This window comes from Papaver somniferum, chromosome 8 (assembly GCF_003573695.1).
Source record: "Papaver somniferum cultivar HN1 chromosome 8, ASM357369v1, whole genome shotgun sequence".
In the NCBI taxonomy this organism is placed as follows: domain Eukaryota; kingdom Viridiplantae; phylum Streptophyta; class Magnoliopsida; order Ranunculales; family Papaveraceae; genus Papaver; species Papaver somniferum.
The window spans coordinates 51,360,452-51,378,577 of record NC_039365.1 but is presented as its reverse complement, the minus strand read 5'-3'; the positions used below and the strand labels follow the sequence as shown (position 1 = coordinate 51,378,577).

The 18,126-nt window shown below is 39.1% G+C and overlaps 1 protein-coding gene across 2 annotated transcripts; it reads left to right on the top strand.

Moving 5' to 3' along the window:
• The first annotated feature begins 768 nt into the window (after nt 1–768).
• Nucleotides 769–4,626, top strand: LOC113306979 (pyruvate kinase 2, cytosolic-like). 2 transcript variants are annotated; one of them, XM_026555898.1, is made up of 5 exons: nt 769–1,065; nt 1,392–2,174; nt 3,755–3,910; nt 4,135–4,212; nt 4,432–4,626. In XM_026555898.1, exons 3-5 carry the CDS (start codon nt 3,758–3,760, stop codon nt 4,594–4,596), a joined length of 396 nt encoding a protein of 131 aa, XP_026411683.1. In that variant the 5' UTR covers nt 769–1,065; nt 1,392–2,174; nt 3,755–3,757; the 3' UTR covers nt 4,597–4,626. The 2 variants fall into 2 exon arrangements, with proteins under 2 accessions (XP_026411683.1, XP_026411682.1); XM_026555897.1 differs by having other exon boundaries at nt 769–2,174.
• Nucleotides 4,627–18,126: the final 13,500 nt, after the last annotated feature.

Sequence of the window (18,126 nt, the reverse complement as noted above, 5' to 3'; positions counted from 1 at the left end):
CCTTTTCATTTCAGATTTCAGTCTCAAGGCTTACATCCTTTCTAGATATAAGTCACATCCGATGTTGTATAAATCTTGGAGTTTACATCTTTTGTGTGAGCTTTGTCTCGATGTATGATATTGGACTCGAGTCCTTTGCACTATAAGTTCCAGCGCCAAGGCTTGGCGCCCTTCTCAGAGCTAAGTCATATCCGATGTTGTGTACATCTTTTGTATGATCTTGGTCTTGGTGTATGTTATCGGATTTAAATCCTCAAAAGTGTATGTTATGGGAGAAACAATCTGCAAATGAGTTAAGTAGGTAAGCTAATACTTAGCTTTGTTTGATTGAAGATCTTTCTATGTATGTTGAGCTTGTTTTCTCTAATGATCTTTGTCTGCATTTTTGCCTTCAGCACTCATGTGGTTGAGGGATTGACTTCAGTTAGCTTTGTTTGACTGGAGATTGTTCCCTGATTTTATGATGCATCTTCGGCTGTAATATTGATGACTTCCGTTGTTGATGGTCGAAGTAGTGGTGTCCTCGGGTGACGATGGGGTGATTGTTTTGATGGTGGATGCGGATGTTTGATGATGGAGTATTGATAATTGTCCAAAGAAAATAAGTGGGCCAGCTGTTGAGATGTTGGTATTGGCATGTAAACATGGTTTGGCAAACATGTGATCGGCCAGATGTTGAGAATAAGGGTGGAACGTGTCCACCTTCCCACCAAGTCTAATTTTTCTTATCTATTCGGAAGGAAATTTCTTTTGTCATTCAAGGAACTACGGTACATCCTCTGAACTTCCACTTCATCATTTTCGGGTATACATCTACAGGACGCGGCTTCGGATAGCAAGTTTTGAGAAAATTGGGCGATTGGAGAACACGGATGAAGACTTCGCCTGAATTGTATGCCGATAAGATGACTGAACATTTGAGAGGCTCTTGTGAACTTCTTGTAAATAGTTGTTGTGCAATCAGCAACGTTACTCCTCCGGATCTTGTCTTTCCGATCAAGAATAAATGTCATCTACCAAAGAGGCAAAAGGTGTTAAGTCAGCAAAATGATTTGATGATTGCAAGTAATAATTTCGAATCATAATTAATATTCAGTTTAATTTATAAAACCCTTTGTCATTGAAAACAATCAATTAATAGTTACAGTTTGATTGAGAGATTGAGGAAGGATGAAACTTATCTTTATAATTGTTTTTGCTGATTGAATCTTCGGATTTGATGTTGGTGATAACTTTATTGATTCCGGCAGTGGGTGGTCCAAACTAGTGGTTTCTTCGGATTACGATGGGATGATGATTTGGTAGTGGATGCGGATTTTGGGTGTTAATAGTTGTAATTGGGATTTTGCAATCCACAACTCTTCATTTATTCGGTTCTTCCTTTCCCGCAGGTTTAACCATGGAAACTCCATTTCCGCAGTTGAGTTCGCAACTTATGATCTTGATAAAGATGGTTGTACAATTCTTTCTTGTAAGCATACAATTCTTTCATCATTTACAGAGGTCCTACCGGAGCCATGAACATTATCATCATAGTTGATGATTGAGGCTTCGGGTTTAGTATCCTCGGATGACAGTGGGGTAATGATCTGATGGTGACCGCGGAAACTCCTCACTGTGGAATTTTACAAACAGCTTGTGTGCAGTCATCAACTCCTCACTGTTTCGGCTGCTGTACCAAGACTAGAAACCGAGGTTTATCTTTGATTTAGTCGTCATACGCAGGCAGTGCTTCCCATCAATTTTTCTTCGATTCAACACAAGTCATGCCTTCGGGGTTCACTGCTGTATGCGGAAGTTTACGATGGTTGCCGATTTGAAGATGAGATTTTGGTGGTGATTACTGTTGGAAACTTGGGGTGAACATTGAATGAATTTCTTCGTGACGTCTTCGGTGTAGGGTTCTATATTAGTGATGTCGAATAGGTGGAGACCGAGGTGGAGATAAATTTGAGTTATTTAGGTGATCTCGGGCATTTATTTGAGGAGAGGGAGATACGGTTTGAGGGCCTAAGTGGTTGCTGGTGATTCTTTCTCTGGAATTTTCCTTTCATTCTGATGATGGGCAGTAGTAATTTGTTGGTGGGGTTTGGTTGTCTTGATGAAATTGTGAAAATTATTGGGTATTTCACGCGGATGAGAATTTGAAGAAAACTGAGGCTTCGGATGGAAAGGTTAAAATTCTTCTTATTTGTTTTTAAGTTTTTGTTTGATGTCGTCAAAAGGAATAAAGAAAACTAGGAATTAACAATAGGTATCATATAGTGTTCTTAGTTAGTGGCAGGTCCACCCATTAAAGCCCACTAATCAGAGGTCCATAATTAAAAGAAAACATGAAAATTGACCAAATTTTTTAAGCCCAGGTCCTGCACACGTGTGGAACATATGAGAACGTATTTTAAATACCGAAAACACCCTTAAGTATATAAAGCAGTAACCAAATCCATTTCTTCTTCGTTTCTCGATCTATTCTTCTTCTTCTTCATTTTCTCATTTGTGGTTCGGTGAAAAGCTCCGGCTATGAAGATCTTCTGAGATGTTGATCAATTCGTGAATTCAAAATAAGATTAATCGGTAGGTTCACTTCCTTACTGTTGGTATAGTTTAGGTTTTCATTTTTCCTTTCTTCTTCAAAAGCTAATTTTAATTTAGGTTTTTTTTCTTCTCAGATTAGAGAAATTTTTATGTTTATAGCAAAATCTAATGTTTAGGTATTAGATCTGATGTTGATTCGGTTATATTCAAAGTTTTGTCATTGTTATTGGATTCTATCAGCGTTTTTCAATTGATTTTTGGGTTCGATCCATGAGTACGTATATGTAATACTGAAATATTTGTTTTGATTCTGAGATATTTCGTAAGTTGATTTACCTATACTGATCTTTATTTTAAGTTTTTTATTGATTCTATCTTTAATCTGAGATCCAAATCTCTTGATTTCATGGGAAAAAGAATTCAAAATTCAGATTTTAAGGTTCCGAAAAGAGGAATTAAATTCAGTTTTTTTGTGTTTATGATCTTCATGCTTGATTCGTTAATCTTTTACTTCAATTTTGGTAAAAATACTTTAGATCTAGATAGATAGTGATGTTTTATGATCATTTCATTATTAGATCTGATGTTTTAACTCGGTTTTGTTGGTCTTTGGTTTGTTTTTAGTTTGCTTTTGTGTATTAATCATCAGTACATATATGATGTACTGAAGGTTTTTGATGAAAATAGTCCAGATCTAGTTATAAAATCATGTTTTACGTTTGTTTCGTTTGTAGATCTAGAATTTTAGTTTCATTTTGTTGGCTTTTGGTTTGGTTTCAGTTTAGTTTTATGTATTAACCATCAGTACGTATATGACGTACTGATTTTTCTGTGTTTACTATGCTTCTATATGTTTGGTTTCAGTTTTTGCTTGTGTATTAAACATCAGTACGTATATGACGTACAGTTTTTATGAATCTTGATCGTAATTATTCGATTTTTTGGTTAGATTTTGATGGTTTTAGCTTATTTGAACTCTCAATTTGATTTTTTAGTTATTTTCTTTCTTTATTTTCTCAAAATCATACTAATCATACTTGTTAAGAGTACTACGAAGCTCTGTGTTGTAAGTTTTGTTGATTTGAATTGGATTGTTTAAGGAATTGTCATGATCTTCGTTCTTGTTGCAGTTTTTGAATCGTTTTTTGGAATTGCTATTATGGATTATAGAGTGAAAATTGATAATAAATGTGCATATCTTGTTGTTCACTTGTTTCAGGTTATGCTAGATACAATAGGCCCTGAATTGCAAGTTCTTAATAAAAGTGAAAAATCGATTGCACTGAAGGCTGAATCATCGGTTGTTTTGACTCCGGATCAAGATAAAGAAGCAACTTCAGATGTATTGCCAATCAATTATGATGGATTAGCAAAGGTGTGCTGAAAGTTTGGTTAAATCATAGTGTAATTTCAGTTTGGGCTTGGGAATTGTTGTCACATAATTCGAATATGTTTGCGTTCTGTTGATGTATATCGTAAAATTGGAAAACAATGATTAGGAAGAAGGATGACAGTGTAGATGTTCCCTTGAACCTTCCAATTGTTGTCTTTGCGATACCTGTGTGACTATGTTATCCTAAGCTATATGATTCTGTGCAGGCAGTAAAGAAAGGAGACACCATCTTTCTAGGTCAATACCTGTTCACAGGAAGTGAAACTACATCAGTTTGGCTTGAGGTACGGCACTGAACTCTGACATTTGGAGGATTCATCAATTCATTTTTACAAGCAGTTGATTTTTATTTCATGAATAAGCAGTACGTATAAGGCGTACTGATAGAAACTTCTTTTGATTCTGTTTTATTCAGAGTTTTGTCACTTTTTTTTGTTTGATCCATGAGTACGTATGCGCAATACTGAAATATGTGCTAATTTATTTATAATTGATTCTAACAGATATGTACTTTACCTGGAAGTGGTGCAGCAGATATGTACTCGAATTGTAAGCAGCGGATATATACTCGAATTTGTAAGCAGTGCGACAGATATGTACTCAGATTTGTAAGCAGTGCGACATATATGTACTCAAATTTATTAGCATATATGTACTCGAATTTGTGAGCAGTGTGCCAGATATGTACTCAAATTTGTAAACAGTGTAGACACACACGTTTGGTAGTAGGGGTTGGTCATTTCTTTTTTTTATTAATTTTGGACCTCCGGATAAAAAAGAAATTCTGGTTGGACCGTACTATAAATAACTATATGGGCTTTGGACCAATCACTAAATTTTCCTAAAGAAAATGGTGATAGTGGTGTTGTTTAGTTGAAGGAACTTTGATGTTTACGATATTTTGTGATCCGCGGATGCTATCCATGACGATACCCGAGGTTTCTATCACCCGAGGTTGCTATTACATGAATTCGTGATGGTGATTTTTGTACTGGTATTGTCCGATAGAGTAAAGACGGCGGTAGTGGATATTGTTAAAATTTTCCGATAGAAGGTAGGGGCGGCCTGATATTTTCCGAGGTAGTGATGGGTCCGATTTTTGGTATTGAAGATTAATCCTTAGTGAATCGCCAAATGTAAACACCCTTAAATTATCATAGGGTAATGAGGAGACTAATCCCAATACACAATACCATTATCTGGAGAACTCTATCTCTTTCTGGGAGGAATTCCTCATTTTATAGACAAACCTGACATGTAAGTGTCGTACACGTGTACTCAACAATCTTTTTTTGGTAAGTCTTCTATTATTAACCATACACATATATTGTTACAACTAGGTTACTTGGGCGTCCACTAGTTATTTCCTTTGAGGCACCCCGGTCCTCGAGACAGCCCATTTACAACCCATTGTCGGCAAGAGTGACCCCGGCTTTACAAATAGTGACTTCGATCCACACCCGAAGCCCCCTATTTGGTGTCCTCGGATCTGGTTAAATTCTCGTGTTTACAGTTAGTACTGTGTTTGAGCTCAAGATTGGTGGCATGGCAGTGATGATGCTGGTGATCGGAACATATATTGCTTCCATTAATATGAAAGTAATGGAGAAGATCGGTGATGGGATTGAGTTGTTGCTGCCATTGAACTGAAGTTAGTGATGGCGATATATATGAAGAGGTGTTTGCTGCTCGGTAACAGAGAAGAAAGGGAATATGATGATTGGTTGTGTTGAGAAGACGAGATAATATGGGAGTTGTAGATTGTTGGAGCTTTGATCAGAGATGGACGGAGTAGGATGAATGGTTACTGATAGTTACTGCATGGGTTCGCTGTTGATTGCTGCCATTAGCAGTAATAATGGTGATCGTCCATTGTTGGCAGATGGGAAGGACGGAAGGTTGAGATGTAGCTGAAGAGAAAACAATGGTCTTGGCTCGCATTCTCGTTGATAGCCATTGATGGCAGCAATGTCAGTGAGGTGGTGATATATTGATATTAAGATGGGTTAACTGCTATTCGATAGGAAAGGACAGTGAGTACTTGAGTTAGAAAAGGAAACAAAGAATGTTGGTTGGTTCTTGACACGAGAAGCTGAGTTGCTGCTGCCATTGGTATGACAGAAACGAGAACTGAGTTGGCTGTGATCATTAGGAGCTGAGAATTCAGTGAGTTTGAAAACTCACTGATGGACATGCATCCGTGACTCTGGCGGAGAAGAACCAAAATCCCGGGAGTTTGAAAACTCACGACCAGTCTCATGTCCGAGGAGATATTGGAAGAAATAAAAATCCCACGACCAGTCTCATGTCCGAGGAGATATTGGAAGAAATAAAAATCCCGTAACTCTTAAAACTCACGGTGGCTTCAGTGTCCGTGATTCTGACGGGAGGAAAGGAAAATCCAGGAGAAAAAATATTTCGCGGAGACTTGTACGTCCCTGGGAAGGCTGAAGAATATACTGGCAGTTCCACGGAACTGAGGGATGGACCTGCTCAGCCCTGGCATGAGCCCATTACGCTGAGGACGTGAGTTATGCTGCCTAGTTACACGAATTTGTGAAGATTCTGGCTAGTTTAGGCGACCCTTTTGACACGTATTCGAGGCATGAGCACATAATCTTTTGGAAACTCTATTTAAGAGAGAATTCCAATAATCTTTTATCATACTTTTGGGAAGAGGAGAAAGGAGTTAGGGCTTGAGTTGTGATTGACAATCAAGATTTTAGGATTTGCTTTACCTATTCTCTTTTATATTGTTTTTCATGCGTTTTGAGAAATCCATGAGTAGCTAATCACCTCATGTTGGTTAAGGATATAGTCGGATATCATAAACATGCTACTAAATTAATATATTGGTTTTTTTATCTCAATCAAATCGTTATTGTCTTGTTCTACCATTTATTATCGTATATGATTGTATGATTGTTTGTTTAGGAGCGCTACTAAATGAGCATGAATGCATTTCTAAAGCTAGGCTAGGGTTTTGAGATACGTAATCGTTGATAAACCTTGTCATAAGTAGCATATTCTGATTACCAATTGTATTCAAAACCTTTCTGTGATTGCAAGTAGAATCTTGACCTATGTTAAATAGTTTACTCGTAGTATTTCTATTGCATGGATTAGTCTAATTCATAGAACTTAAGGCTCTTGGAGGATTAAACCTATTAGCACGTTGCATTAGGTTGTTCACGAGTAATATTTACATATTCATCGTTATAGTATGTGATGACATAAGGAATTTACCGGATTATGCTCTCGATGGGGTACTTTAGGACTCTTGATAATGAATGATTGAGTGACAACACTAGTTATTAGTCGAAGTGCATGTATTATGATTGATGATGAACACTTAACCAGTATTCTCAACTAATTGATTCTCTTTATTCATTCTTTGATATTATTATTAGTTTAATTATTTTCAACCTAAATCAAAAATCCCTCCAGGTTACTTAAGTTTTCCAATACGTTTAACAACCCATATCTCCCCGTGGAACGAATTTGTTCTTACAACTATACTATTATTTATAATTGTGAAGTGAAAGAACTTAAATTATTTTTGCGTCGGCTGACAACCGACCAAATTTTGTCGCCGATGCCGGGGAGGCATAGCGGATTGTTATTTTGTTTTTGATTTCTTATTATTAGTTTTTAATTTTGTTTTTGAGAATCTTGTTTCAGGTACTTGATCTCTGGCATCCAAACGTTGGGATTACCAAAGGTGCGGAAATCAACTCGCAGAGGAACAGTACTACAAGAACCTCGAAAATCACAACAAGAAGAGATGCTTGGCGGAACGAACAACTAAAACACTGGTAACCATGGAAACCAGGAAAATGGCGGCGCTCCACCACCTCCACCTCCCAAGAGGACACTCAAATATCTGACATCCCCATCGTTTGATCAACAGAAGTTGTATGTCAACTTGGAAGATTCAATTGAGCTCAAATCTCAGTTGATTCATTGGTTACCGAAGTTCAAAGGGCTTTCAGGAGACGATCCAAATCGTCATTTACTATTGTTTCAACATAGATTGATAAGTTTGGAGCCAACTGGAACTGATCAAGGAAGAGATTTACTGACAACTTTCTCATTCTCTTTGATTGATTCTACAGAAGAATGGTTTTATGGTTTTCCACCTGGAAGTATCGCAACATGGAACGAGATGCAGAGAGCATTTTTAGAAAAGTGCTTTCCCGCCTCTAAAGCAGCAACTATTCGTAAAGCAATTAGTGGGATTGAACAAATTACTGGTGAGACTCTTTACGACTACTGGGAACGGTACAAGAAGTTGTTAACAAGCTGCCCACATCATCAAATCTCTGAGCAACTCATAGTGCAGTATTTTTACGATGGTTTGCTCCAATCCGAGAGAAATCTTATTGATGCAGCTAGTGGTGGTACTTTTACAAACAAAACCATTGACGAAGCGACATAATTGATCGATAATATGGATGCAACCACGCAACAATTCAACACAAGAGGTATGTCAATGAGTCGAAAGGTTAATGAGGTTACTTCTTCACCGCACATAGAACATAGGATTGGTAAAATGGAGAAGATGATACAACAAATGGCCTCAGTAATCATTCTTCTTATGAGGAAGAAGCTGAACAAGTCAATGCAGTATTCCCGAATCAGCAGAGACAACGGTATGATCCCTATTCCAACACCTACAATCCAGGATGAAGAGATCATCTCAATTTTAATTATGCAAACAAGAAAGCTGCAGCTGAAGGACCGGTTTTCAATCGTCCTAGTGATTTTCAACAACAACCACAACCAGTGCAGAACTCAGAATCATCAGAGATGCTTGCTATGATGAAGAATCTAACCACAATGGTGCAAAAAAATCAGCAAATGACTGATGGTGCAATCAAGGAGTTGCAGACACAAATGAGCACCATGGCAGGTAGATTGAACCATTTGGAGACGCAGATGTTTGTGGGTGAAAACCGTTTCTGCTGAATTTGGTAATTTTGTGTGTATGGATGAGAAACGAATCTAAACCCTAAACAATGTACTGCACGGGAGTACTTTTCATTCGAGAGATCTACCTGTACAATCCTGGCCTAAACCAAGAAATGGTCGTTCCATGCTTGCTTCGGTCACAAAGTGAAGGAGAAGGGTTGGTCTTAGGGAGGGAAGCGAAGAGAGTGTTGAGACCAGAATAGTTGATTCTGAAGGTGTGATTGTTTATGACTTTGTATCTAAAAGTAGAACTGGCTAGCAGAATGGAAATCTACCAGGTGATTTCTAGATACTGTATTGTTGCCGAACAAAAATTTTTTTTGTTGAAAATAGGTGAAACCTATTTATACAAGTCATATTGAAATGTACCCTGGTCTCATAGGAATTGGAAACGATTGTGTGGTGGAAGAAAAGAGTAACGTGTAACCGTCAGACGTTATGTTTCCATGATGAAGGAATTGAATTCATATAACCGTCAGACATTACGCTTCCATGATAAAGGAAATGAATTGTTTACACCGTTACTTTTCACCACCATTAATTGTCCCACTTCACGACACTTTTTTGTAACGGGCGCATTGCACGCCGCATGCTGTAAACCGTCAGACCAATACCCTGATGAGCATCCCCCAGTTTGTGACATGTTTGATGTCTCGAGTGTTTTCATGGAAAACATATAGCACTTTGCTACGTGTGGCAAGTCAAAGTCAAGGGACTTACCGCGAGAAAATAGCATGTAAGGCTATTAGGCTCGTTTTGGCTGGTCGCCTAAAACTTGCCACAAGTTTTTCAGTTTGGTGGCGAACTTCGGTGGCTGAGATCTTATCTCATGAAGGAGGGTAGCCATTGATTATGGCTACCTTGTATTGGCGCCTGATAATGGCGCAGTGGTGTTTTGGTGTACTCTAGTGGAAATGTGGCATGGATGGCATGGCTCGTGCATGCCAGTGGCACATTGATGCAAGTGGCATCTAGAGTAGCCATGGACACTAGATTTAGGCAGCTGGTCGCCTGAAACTCGCCAAGGGTCTGTTAGTTCGGTGGCAAACTTGGATGGCTGAGATTGTATCTCACGAGGAAGGATGACCATTGATTATGGCCATATCTCGTTGTATAGCAAAGTGACGCCATTAGCATAGTGGCGCCTGGCATGGCCATGGCATGGCGGCATGGCCAAGGCTGGGATTTGGCTTCGTGGCCAAAATCAGGGCTTGGCGCCGTGGCCAAGGCTAAGATTTGGCGTCGTGGCCAAAATTAGGGCTTGGCGGCGTGGCCAAGGCTAGGATTTGGTGTCGTGGCCAAAATTAGGGCTTGGCGGCGTGGTCAAGGCTAGGATTTGGCGTCGTGGCCAAAATTAGGGCTTGGCGGCGTGGCCAAGGATAGGATTTGGCGTCGTGGCCAAAATTGGGGCTTGGCGGTGTGGCCAAGGTTAGGATTTGGCGTCGTGGCCAAAATTATGGCTTGGCGGCGTGGCCAAGGCTATGATTTGGCGTCGTGGCCAAAACTAGGGCTTGGCGGCGTGGCCAAGGCTAGGATTTGGCGTCGTGGCAAAAATTAGGGCTTGGCGGCGTCGCCAAGGCTAGGATTTGGCGCCATGGCAAAAATTAGGGCTTGGCGGCGTGGCCAAGGCTAGAGTTTGGCGTAGTGGCCAAAATTAGGGCTTGGCGGCGTGGCCAAGGCTAGGATTTGGCGTCGTTGCCAAAATTAGGGCTTGGCGGCATGACCAAGGCTAGGATTTGGGGGCGTGGCAAAGGCTAGGTTTTGGCGCCGTGGCCAAAATTAGGGCTTGGCGGCGTGGCCAAGGCTAGGATTTGGCGTCGTGGCCAAAATTAGGGCTTGGCGGCATGGCCAAGGCTAAGATTTGGCGGCATGGAAAAGGCTAGGTTTTGGCGTCGTGGCCAAAATTAGGGCTTAGCGGCGTGGCCAAGACTAAGATTTGGCGGCGTGGCCAAAATTAGGGCTTGGCGGCGTGGCCAAGGCTAGGATTTGGCGTCGTGGACAGAATTAGGGCTTGGCGGCGTGGCCAAGGCTAAAGTGGCTCGTGGCATGTTACTGCGACAGAGTGGCATGTTGGAATGCCGATTAATATGTTGTTGTGGCAGGGCACGTTTGGCTTGCCAGTTAGTATGGTGGCGCGACAGAGTGGCATGTTGGCATGCCACTAACTTATTGGCACAACATGGCACGTTTGGCATGTTGGCGTGGTTTATGGGAAGCCAATTGGATTTGCGGACATCTGGCGCAGTTTCCTCCTTTTCAAAACTATGGCGAGTTTAGAGCAACCTGGTTGGTTAATATAAGAGGGCCGGCCAAGCATGGGAGTGGCTACACTTCTGGCGTGAGTGTGGCGGCTTTAGAGCGACCTGATTGGTCGATGGGAAGTGGGGCCAGCAAGTATGGGCCCGGCCACAGCTTATGTGCGTGTGGCGGGTTTAAGGCGACCTGATTGGTCGAGGGAGATGGGTCCGGTTTAGGATGGGGGCGTGGCCAATGGCACCGGCTGGCCTAAGGCATGGGCACGCCTTCCTTTGCTGCTGCTCCTATCCTGCGGGTCTTTATTTTCTGATTCTGGACAAGGTTTTGCACCTGCTAATCCATGGCGGATTAATTACCTAGTTTGCCTAAGCTTAATTTTGACAAGCAAGGTCTGATATACTGCGCGAGGCGCAAAACCCTAACTTTTGCAAGTTAGTCAGGGAAATTGATTGAATTCTATGTATTGACACAGAGTTCTTTTAAGTTCATTGCCAGAGAGCAGCATGCTTTTCTGATTGAATACCTTATGTAAAGACCTTATCCTTGATATTTGGAAATTCGTGCTACTCTGCTGCGAGTGAACACAAATCGCCATGCCATATCAACATTAAGGGTTCAGCCGGGGAACATAGCATATAAGGCATTCAAAGGAACTTATATTAAGTGAATATAGGCAAGGCGCCGAAATTTACAGAACGTCTGGGATGGTGGCTACATGCGCCAGTCTGGATAAATTTCATGTAAATATATTGAACGGCTCAATAAGTATACCAGTGGAGAGGTTAACACTCACGGCTTCGTTTCCTTACAGAGTGACGTCACATCAGATGTAAGGTTTTACAATTTTAACCCTAAGCTAAAAACCACCATTAATAGCAGAATAGTGGGAAACTCCCTTCTCAACCTCTTAACCCAAGAGATTCTATCAACGCTGTGAGATTGAGAAGTGGTAAACGAACTGTGCAATCAGCGGATACTGAGAAACACAAAGACCCTAAGGGGCCGGTATTGGAGAAAGATATCACTGACTGTTCCCAAACCGATGAGGTACCTAAAGAAACTCTAAAACTCTTGTTTCTACTTATGTTTCCTCTTTGCCTTTTCATCGCAGGTTTTCTAACTCTAAAAAGGAGGAACAAGATAAGGAGATCTTAGATATTTTCAGGAAGATTCATGTGAACATTCCACTAATAGATGATATTAAACAAGTCCCCGAGTATGTGAGAATTCCGAAGGACTTGTGTACCAATAAAAAAAGGTTAACCGATAATGAGGTAATGAAAGTAGGGGAAAATGCTTCGGCTATCTTGCAAAAGAAACTCCTACTTAAATGTAAATACCCCGGTAGTTTTGATATTCCTATTGTTATTGGTAACACCAAGTTTAATAAGGCTATGCTTGATTTAGGAGCATCAGTAAATGTTATGCCTGCATCTATATATGAATCTCTTAAGTTAGGTCCCTTGAAAGAAACTGGAATTACTTTACAGTTGGCTGACCGTTCTAATGTATAACCTAGAGGTATTATTGAGGATGTGCTTGTGCAGGTGAACCAGCTAATTTTTCCAGTGGATTTTTGTGTCTGGGAAATGACAGACGGATCAAATGACACATCTCTACCTTTGCTTCTTGGTCGACCATTTATGAGCACGGCTAGAAATAAAATTGATATGAATGATGGTTCATTGACTAGGGAATTTGATAGAGAAGTAACACATTTCAACATCTATGAAACGATGAGATATCCTAGTGATGTCCATTCTTTCTTCTCTGTTGATGTGATTGATAACTTGTCTCAACAGTTATTCAATATGAATGGGGAGGATGTGCTTGAAACCACGTTAACGACACCCATTGATGGTAGATTTGAGTGTGGAGATGAAATAAAGGAAGCCTTAGGCTTTCTCAATTCTTTACAGTACCACAAAACTCAAATATTTTTTTTATCTCTTTGCCCTGCTCTGATAAAAAATTATTGCCATCTATTTTGCAGGCTCCGAAACTTGAACTAAAGCCTCTTCCTGATCACCTAAAATATATGTATTTGGGTGATAATGAGGAGTTGCCAGTAATAGTTTCGAATGCACTAATTGAATTTCAGGAACAAAGACTTCTTCGAGTTTTGAGGGAGTACAAAGATGTTATAGGATAGACAATCGCTGATATCAAGGGAATAAGCCCATCGACGTGCATGCATAAAATACGGCTTGAGGATGAAGCAAAGCCTAAAAGGGAGACACAACGCGGCTTGAATCCTCCAATGATGGAAGTCGTGAAGAAAGAGATACTAAAGTTATTATACATGGGAGTTATCTACCCCATTTCTGATAGCAAATGGGTGAGCCCGGTACAAGTGGTACCAAAGAAGTCGGGCGTTACAGTGGTGCAAAATGATAATAACGATCTTTTCCCAACTCCTGTACAAACCAGTTGGAGGGTTTGTATAGATTACATAAAACTGAATGCAACCACTGAAAAAGATCATTTTTCTTTACCTTTTATGGATCAAATGTTGGAATGTTTGTCTGGACACTCTCACTACTGTTTTCTTGGTGGTTATTCAGGTTACAATCAGATTGCTATAGCACCTGAGGACCAAGATAAAACTAGTTTTACTTGTCCGTTCGGAACATTTGCGTATAGAAGGATGCCTTTTGGTTTGTTTAATGCACCTGCTACCTTCCAAAGGTGTATGGTAAGTATCTTTTCTGAATATGTCGACAATATTATCGAAGTTTTTATGGATGATTTCAGTGTGTACGGTGATTCATTTGACTTGTGCTTGGATAACCTTACATTAATACTTAAACGATGTGTTGAGACTAATCTTGTGCTAAATTGGTAGAAGTGCCATTTAATGGTAACTCATGGCATTGCTTTATGCCATATTATATCTTCTAAAGGATTAGAAGTTAATAAATCTAAGATTGATCTTATTCGTGCTCTAACTCCTCCCACTACAGTGAGGGAAATTCGTTTTTTTCTTGGTCACGCAGGATTTTATCGCGGGTTTATCAAGGATTTTTCCAAGGTTGTAGCACCATTATGAAACCTTTTGCAAAAAGATGTGGTTTTTAACTTCGATGAGAAGTGTTTGGCGGCATTCAGTCGTTTGAAAGAACTTTTGATAACAACCGCTATCATGAAACCACCAGATTGGAGTAAGCCATTCGAGCTAATGTGTGATGCTAGTGATTATGCGGTCGGTGCTGTATTAGGCCAGCGTACTGGGAAGCTACCTCATGCCATTTATTATGCTTTCAGAATGTTGAATGATTCTCAACAAAATTACACGACCACGGAAAAAGAGTTATTAGCAATTGTTTTTGCATTGGAAAAATTTCGCTCTTATTTAATTGGTACAAAAGTTGTTGTGTTTTCTGATCATGCAACACTTAGGTACTTACTTGCAAAAAAAGGAGGCGAAACCAAGACTCATTCGATGGATATTACTCTTACAAGAGTTTGATCTCAAAATTAAAGACAAGGAAGGCATTGAGAACACTGTTGTGTATCACTTGAGTCGTCTTACTGTAGACGAAGAAGCTATCCCGTTGCGCAAAAGATTTCCAGATGAGCAACTTTTATCAATTGCAGTTTCAGAACCATGATACGCTGATATTGTGAATTATTTAGTGTCTAAAAAAATCCCAAAGAATTTGTCTCGTGCTGAGAGGGACAAACTTAAGAGATTAGCTTATCAATAATATGGGATGATCCATAACCTATGGAAACATTTCTCAGACCAATTTATACGTAGGTGCGTACCTGAATCTGAATTTAATTCTATATTTTGTTTTTGCCATTCATATGCTTGTGGAGGACACTTTGGGTCTAAAAGAACCGCACTTAAGGTACTTGAGAGTGGATTCTTTTGGACAACTTTATTTAAAGATGCATATATATTTTGCACTACTTGTGATTGATGCCAGAGAACGGGCAATCTAGGTACTCGAAATCAAATGCCACAAACTCCCATACTCTTTGTTGAAATATTTGGTGTTTTGGGAATTGATTTTATAGGTCCTTTTGTTAATTCTTTTGGTAAATATTATATCCTTTTAGCTGTCGATTATGTCTCGAAATGGGTGGAAGCTAAGGCCACCCCTACTAATGATTCTAAAGTGGTTACAGATTTTGTTAAAGAGTATATTTTTGCAAGGTTTGGAACTCCAAGATCCATAGTCAGTGATGGAGGATCTCACTTTCGAAACAAGTTCTTTCAAGGCTTGTTGAAAAAGTACAACATATCTCACAAGATTTCTACAGCATATCATCCACAAACAAATGGGAAAGCAGAAGTCTCTAATCGAGAAGTGAAGTCTATTTTGGAGAAAACAGTAAATCCTACACGAAAAGATTGGAGTTTACGACTCGATGACGCTTTATGGGCGTATAGGACTGCATACAAGACTCCTATTGGGATGTCTCCTTATAGATTTGTGTACGGTAAACCTTGTCATCTTCCTGTTGAAATCGAGCATAAAGCTTTTTGGGCTATTCAACAATGCAACATGGAGATAGTTGGGGCTGGTAATCAACGAAAACTTCAACTAAGTGAACTAGAAGAGATTCGTAATGATGCATATGAAAGTTCGCGTATTTACAAGGAGAAAACAAAGACTTTTCATGATAAGATGATTTCTAGAAAACACTTCCGTGCTGGACAGAAAGTTTTTCTGTTTAATTCTCATCTTACTTTATTTCCTGGTAAATTACATTCTCGTTGGATAGGTCCTTTTATTGTACTTCACGTTTTTCCTCATGGTGCAGTAGACATTCGAAGTTTAGAAACGGGAAAGGAGCTAAAGGTGAATGGACATCGATTGAAACCGTATTATGAATCGTTCACATCTGAAGTTGTGGAAGAGATCAACCTTGTTGATGCACTCCCTATGGAGGAGTAATAGGCGAATGCCAAGTCGATCTAAAGACGTTAAACTAAGTGCTTAATGGGATGCAACCCATAGGTTTTGTATCTTAATACCTTTTATTTTCATTTTTTATTATTTTCATATCATATTTTCATCCACACGTTTAATTTCGTAGAGTACGGAACCTATTTTGATAGTAAATTTTGACGAATCTCTTTTTGTCAGAAAAATTCAGACTGCACGTAGTTCATCCCAGAGACCATACTTGTAAGACAGATTGTCGAAACACTGTGCCCTTTTCCCACTTTGTATAAAACACGTACATGAACAACTTTTGTGAAATGGTGTTTTTACAAATTCCTTACCAATTTGTACAAGTTTTGTGTTTTATATGCTGCTACATCAGAATTCAGAATTTTCAATTTTGCACATTGAGGACGATGTGAAGTTTAAGTGTGGGGGAGTATTTTGCATATAAAGTTTTTAGCTTTTTTCATAGATTTTTCAAACTTTTCAAACTTTTTTATATATTTGCATAAAAAAAACCTCCAACTTGTAGAGATTTTAGAGTCACTAGCAGTAGCATACTTATATGTATATTTACATAGAGATTTCTGACCGACATAACTGAACTTGGAAGTATTTGGGAACTACGTTCAGATTTATTGCTTGTTAGAGTGTTAAATAATGGATTTAATCATGCCAGTGATGCAAAGGAGGAGCAGGGAGAAATGCATTACTCATATCTCCCTGTGGAACGAATATGTTCTTACAACTATACTATTATTTATAATTGTGAAGTGAAAGAACTTAAATTATCTTTACGTCGGCTGAAAACCGACCACTATACCTACTCTAACGAAAAGAATATTACCAACTTTTATCATATTTGTTTAAGTGATATTCAAAATAAAAAAATATCTTTTTTTATTATTAGTGGATGTCATTTAAAAATAATTTTTAAACCATGTTTATATTCGTCATTAGCCATATCATAAACACTTTAAAATGGTAATTTACCGAACCTAGTTTACAGCTTATTGGTTCCACAAACTTTATATATAATAGTTTACCAAATATTTAGTTACTTTATTTTTACAGCACAGCCCAACAACGCACAACACTGCACAATAAAAAAGCATTTTTGTAAAACTCACGGCAATACTAAGCTCGCCTTAGGCTTAGTTTGGTATTGATGCGGCTTTTGTAAAAGAACTTTTTTGATGTGCAGTCAGAAAAAACAGTTATACGTTTGGTAAAATATGAATTAAAGTTAAAGATGATTAAAAAAACAGTCAAAGTATGTTTGGTAACTGTTGATGGTGGTTTTTAGTTTAGGGCGAAAACTCTAAAAGTTTGTCTACCTTACCCGACATCAGAAGTAGTAGACCTTGATATGTCTGTATTCCGCAAGGAATTTGAAGAATATATCAAAAATATGATGAGTGTCTATGCCTCTCTTCAAATATTGAAACTCAAGATCCTAGATAAATTGTTCACTAGTATAGATCCTAATGAGCATTAAAGCTCCTAGTTGTATTATTCATTAATGCCCGAGTCTGCTGAGTATCTATCTTATACTATGTTCCCCGGCTGAACTCTTAATATTGACATGATATGACAATTAATGTTCGCTCTCATATGGGTAGCATGAGTTTCCCGAAATGTCAACATTAAGATGTGCATGAAGGTACTCAATCAGAAGCACATTGCGCTGCTCTTTGAGATAAAAAAATAAGTGATTTCGTATCAACATACAAAATTCACCAAAATTGATTAATTTTGTGTCAACTCGCAAAATTCAATTTTTTAAACTAATTTTATCAATTTACAAAAATTAGGTTTTTTACGGCCTGCACAGTATCTCGATGCATATCGGTGGAGACTAAACCTAGGCAAACTATAGGAAATTGATCCATCATGGAACTAGTGGTTGCAGAATCCTACTAAAAGTTGGAAAATAAGGAATAAAGGGAAATTGTGACGAATGAAGGAAGCGGCAAAAGGAGCACGGCGTGCCACTTGGCCGGACGATTTACCCTAGTTTGAGCCGCCTATCACCTACCGGCCATGCCCCATGTTGCTGGCCGCCAGTCC